We start from the raw sequence: 4018 nt of genomic DNA, 5'->3' as shown, positions 1-4018 counted from the left end.
TGGGGATCTGTAAACAAGACACACCCCTCCCCCAGGGTTACGGAAAATCATTTGGCAAGTCTGGGGGGTCCCGAGAAGCCGGGCGTCATCCCACCGTTCGGGAGCGGGGAGCGGGGTGGTCCTACCGGCGAGCGGGCGGCCGGACGGGGCTCCTTCTCTGAAGACCGGCCGCCGGGCCGAAGAGAAAATGTGCCGGGCTTTTCTGCCTGGAGGGGGAGGCTCGCGTGGTGGCCCCGGGAGCAAAAGAGGGTCCCACCTGGAGGGCGCCGGCAAGCGTGGCCCGTCTTCCATGCGCCTTGGCGGAGCCTCCCCTGCTTCCCGCCAGCCGTCCCTCCGACGGCTCCGTCAGCCGCTGTCTCCTCCGGGCTCGGGGCTGTCCGGTCCGCGGCACGGCTGGAGCGGCGGCGGCGGGGAGCCTCCGTCGTGGCCGTTGCTCTCGATAGACGACTCGCTGCCGGTGCTCTCGCCCGAGAGGAGCCGGGTGACGCGCAGGTCGGCGCGCAGCAGCGCCACGTCGTTGCCGATGGCCAGCGCGCCCAGCTCGCAGATGAGCTGCCCCAGGCTGGGCGCCGCGTCCGCCCCGTCGTCGTCGTCCTCGCCCAGCGGCGCCAGCAGCTCGTCGTCCTCGCAGTCGCCCTCCTCCTCGTCCCCGTCCTCGCCGTCGGGGCCGCCTCCGTTGGCCAGGCCTCCTGCGCGCTCCTCCAGCTCCTCGCCCAGCGCGTCCTCGGTGATGGAGCCCAGCTTGGGCGCGCTGCGGCTGCGCTCGACGGGCGGCTTGTAGCAGCAGCCGGGGCCGTGCAGGAGCAGCTTGCGCAGCGGCACCAGCGGGATGGCGCCGTCGGCCGCCGCCGCGCCCGCCTGCTGCAGCTGCTGGTGCCGCGCGTCGGCGCGCTTCTTCAGGCGGCGGAACTCGGCCAGCGCCGCCGCCGACGTCTGGTAGAGGAGCAGCGCCATGGCGCGCGCCTTCTCGGCCTTGGAGACCAGCACGGCGTGGCAGCGCAGCAGCACGGCCTTGTGCTTCACCTCGTGCCGGTAGATCCAGGCGAAGAGGCGCGGCAGGCGCGGGTCAGCCACGCAGTAGGTGACGCGGTGCAGCAGGTAGAGGTGGCCGGGGCGAGAGGCCGCCTCGGAGGGCGCGGCGGGCGCCATGCGGATGCCCTGCGGCCCGATGGTCAGCTTCATCTTGGTGCCGTGGCGCCCGGCCTCGCTCTTGGCCCAGATCTTGCCCACCGCCACGTCCGTGCAGCCCTCGCCCTTGGCCTGCAGCGTGGTGGCGTTGCCCAGGTAGAGCACCGTGTAGGTGGGCGCCTCGCTGCTCACGCGGAACTTCTTGCGCTTGCAGCGGAACAGGTTGCCCATCCTGCTGAGGGCGCCCTCGGGCGGGCACGCGCGAGCCAAAGAGCCCAGCGCCGCCGAGCAGGGCAGGCTCCCCGCGCCCGCCGCGCAGCAGCTGCCCTTGCCCTTCCCCGACGGCGCGCTTGGCGGAGGAGGCGGCGGAGGCGGATGCCGCCGGTGCTTCTGCTGCGTCTTCTTGTGCTGCTGCTGCTGCGTCAGCTGCTCGTCGTCCACGGCCAGCAGCTCGAACTTGTGCCTCTTCCAGGGCAGCATGGCGTCGCCGCCCGACGGCGCGACCGGCCCGGGGCGCTGCTGCTGCTGCGGCTGCTGCTGCTCCTCAGCTGGAGGCGCCCGCCGCAGCCCCGGCCGCCCGCGCATCCCGAGGGCGCCCGAGGGGGACAGCCGGGCACGGGCCCCCCGCCTGCCACCGCCGCATCGGCGCGCGCGCCCGCCGCCCCTCGCCGCGCCGCCGCCGCTGCCCGACCCGCCGCCGCTCCGTCTCCATCGCCGCCGCCGCCGCCGCCGCCGCGCGCTTCACATCCCGTCCGCGGCCGCTGCTCCGGGCTCCGCGCGGGCGGCCGCGCCGCTAAATATAGGCCGGCGGCGCCCCGAAGCCCCGCCGGGGAGGAGCGGAGGCGGCGCCGACGGAAGCGGAGGGAGGGACCGAGGCGAGGCAGGAGGAGCCCCGGCGCCGCTGCCCTCCTCTTTCCCGGCCGGGGAGGGAAGGCGGGGAGATGCGCGTGCGGCCCCGGATCGATGCCGCGGCTGAAAACGGGGAGCTCAAGGCGGAGGGAGCGACCACCGGGGGGCGGGCGGAGGGGGAGGCTTGACTGGCGTTCCCGGCTGCGTTTGCGCGCTGCTGCCTCTCCGCCCACCGCCGGTCGCATCCTCTGCTGGGCAGCCGGAGAAGCGGCAAGGACGGGGCGCAGTGGGGAAGCAGAGGCACAAAAGAACCGCGTCGCAAAAGGGCGAATTCGGGCAAAATCCCGGCGGGGGAGGACGGGGGGGGGGGAGAGCGAGCCGGAGGACGGGGCGCAATACGGAAACGGGGAGAAAATGAATAGCCAACAGAACTCCTCATCTCTAACCATCTTAGGAAACGGAGCTCCCGGGTCCTGTTTTCTGTTTCTTTATTTCCATGTTTCTGCATTTATGTCCCAAGTTTTACCCCCGTCCAAGGAGCTCAAGGTCCAGGGGTCTCTCTCTCTCTCCCCCCCCGTTTTCTCCTCACAACACCAGCCCTGGGAGGGAGCTCAGGCTGAGAGGCAGGGACGGGATCCCAAGGTCAGGCAGGAGAGTTTCATGGATGAAGTGGCCATTTGAACCCGGGTCCCCCAAATCCCAGTAGTCTGTCACTGTAACCACTATTCCACACTGTCTTTTTACGCCTTTGATGTGAGAAGAAGAATGCTGCATCTCCCTGGCCAAAGGGTCCGTCCAGGGAACATCCCAGCATCTTGACTCTGACAAGGTGGCTTTTCCGTCTCCCACAAGCAGAAGCCCCTCTGGCGGCTGCTCCCCTTGTCAGGGCTGGCTGAGGGGTAGACTGCTTTGGAATATGGAGGTTGCACCGAGCTGCCACAATGATTACTGCCCCTCCCCTTCTAAGCCACCAGGGCAAATGGTCAGGAGAGCATTGTCTAGTACGGCTTCACATTCATTTAGGTGGTGTGTCAAGGAGAATTTTCTTCCGTTAGGTCTGCTGGCTTCACCTTTAGGTGATGTGTCAAGGAGCTGTTAGGTCTGCTGGCAAGGGCCATAGCTCAGTGGCAGAGCAGCTGCTTGGCATGCAGAAGGGCAGTGGTTCCATCCCTGGCAGCCTCCTGAGGGAGGGCTTGAAAAAGACTCCTGCCTGAAACCTTGAGAAGCTGCTGCATGTCAGGGTAGTGCAAGCAGTACTAGGCTGGAAGTGAAAAGCAGAGCTTCCTCTTTTCCGCTCAGTCAAATGAGAATATTCCCAGCTGCTTCCCCCCTTTCCTTGGCTTCAGGGATTTCTCCCCACAGCCCCAAGATCCCTCTCCCGGTCAGCTGCTGCCAACGCGGACCCTATCTGTGCACATCTGAGGTCAGGATTCTTTGCCTCCATGGGCATCACTTGACACATCATTTCTTAAATATGTATCCTGCCCTTCATCCGAGGATCTCGGGGTTAGGGCACAGCAAAAAGACGCAGAAATAAAACCACAAAGTACATCATGAAAACAAGAATGAAAGCAAAGCAAACCAAGAACCCACCCAGCCTTGGACATGTTGTTGCCCAGTCACCCAGTTTGGAGAACTCCTTGCAATCTGCTCAAGTTTTTGCTGCCCCAAATGCTGAGTTTTCCCCTTATACCATCCTGGCGCGGGCAGTGCAGAAAGAATCCCCAATTTAATTTGGTGTTACGCAGATGTGAGCAGCAGGCCTTTGTAATGTGCCATTACTCACTTCCCTCCATTGTTCGGGCCTGTTTACTCCTCCTCCCTTTCTCTCTCTGCCTCCGGTTGTTTAACTGACAACAGTCCCCAAAAGTTCCTGTCTGTCTTTGTCTGCCATGACTGCTGAGTTTTCCCTGGAGGCTGGGGGGGGGGGGGGAGAGAGGTACAGTGGAATTGGAAGAGGGTTCAGAAAAGGGCAAAGAGTCCCCTACAAATAAAATCTGCATCATTTGGGACGTTTTCAAGGCCCAGCCACAATTCCCCT

The 4018-nt window shown here is 65.2% G+C and overlaps 1 protein-coding gene across 1 annotated transcript; it reads right to left on the bottom strand.

The window, feature by feature from the left end:
* Positions 1-208: 208 nt before the first annotated feature.
* On the bottom strand, positions 209-1843 carry FAM43A (family with sequence similarity 43 member A). Its single transcript, XM_079978547.1, has one exon. It carries the CDS (start codon positions 1711-1713, stop codon positions 346-348), a length of 1368 nt encoding a protein of 455 aa, XP_079834673.1. The 5' UTR covers positions 1714-1843; the 3' UTR covers positions 209-345.
* Positions 1844-4018: the final 2175 nt, after the last annotated feature.

Source organism: Podarcis cretensis, assembly GCF_951804945.1.
Source record: "Podarcis cretensis genome assembly, chromosome: 5".
NCBI classification, from domain to species: Eukaryota; Metazoa; Chordata; class Lepidosauria; order Squamata; family Lacertidae; genus Podarcis; species Podarcis cretensis.
The sequence above is the reverse complement of the archived record's forward strand: the minus strand, read 5'-3'. Positions and strand labels throughout refer to the sequence as shown.

Coding starts and splice junctions, on each gene's coding strand:
- FAM43A (XM_079978547.1), bottom strand. CDS start 1,713: ATGCGCGGGCGGCCGGGGCTGCGGCGGGCGCCTCCAGCTGAGGAGCAG.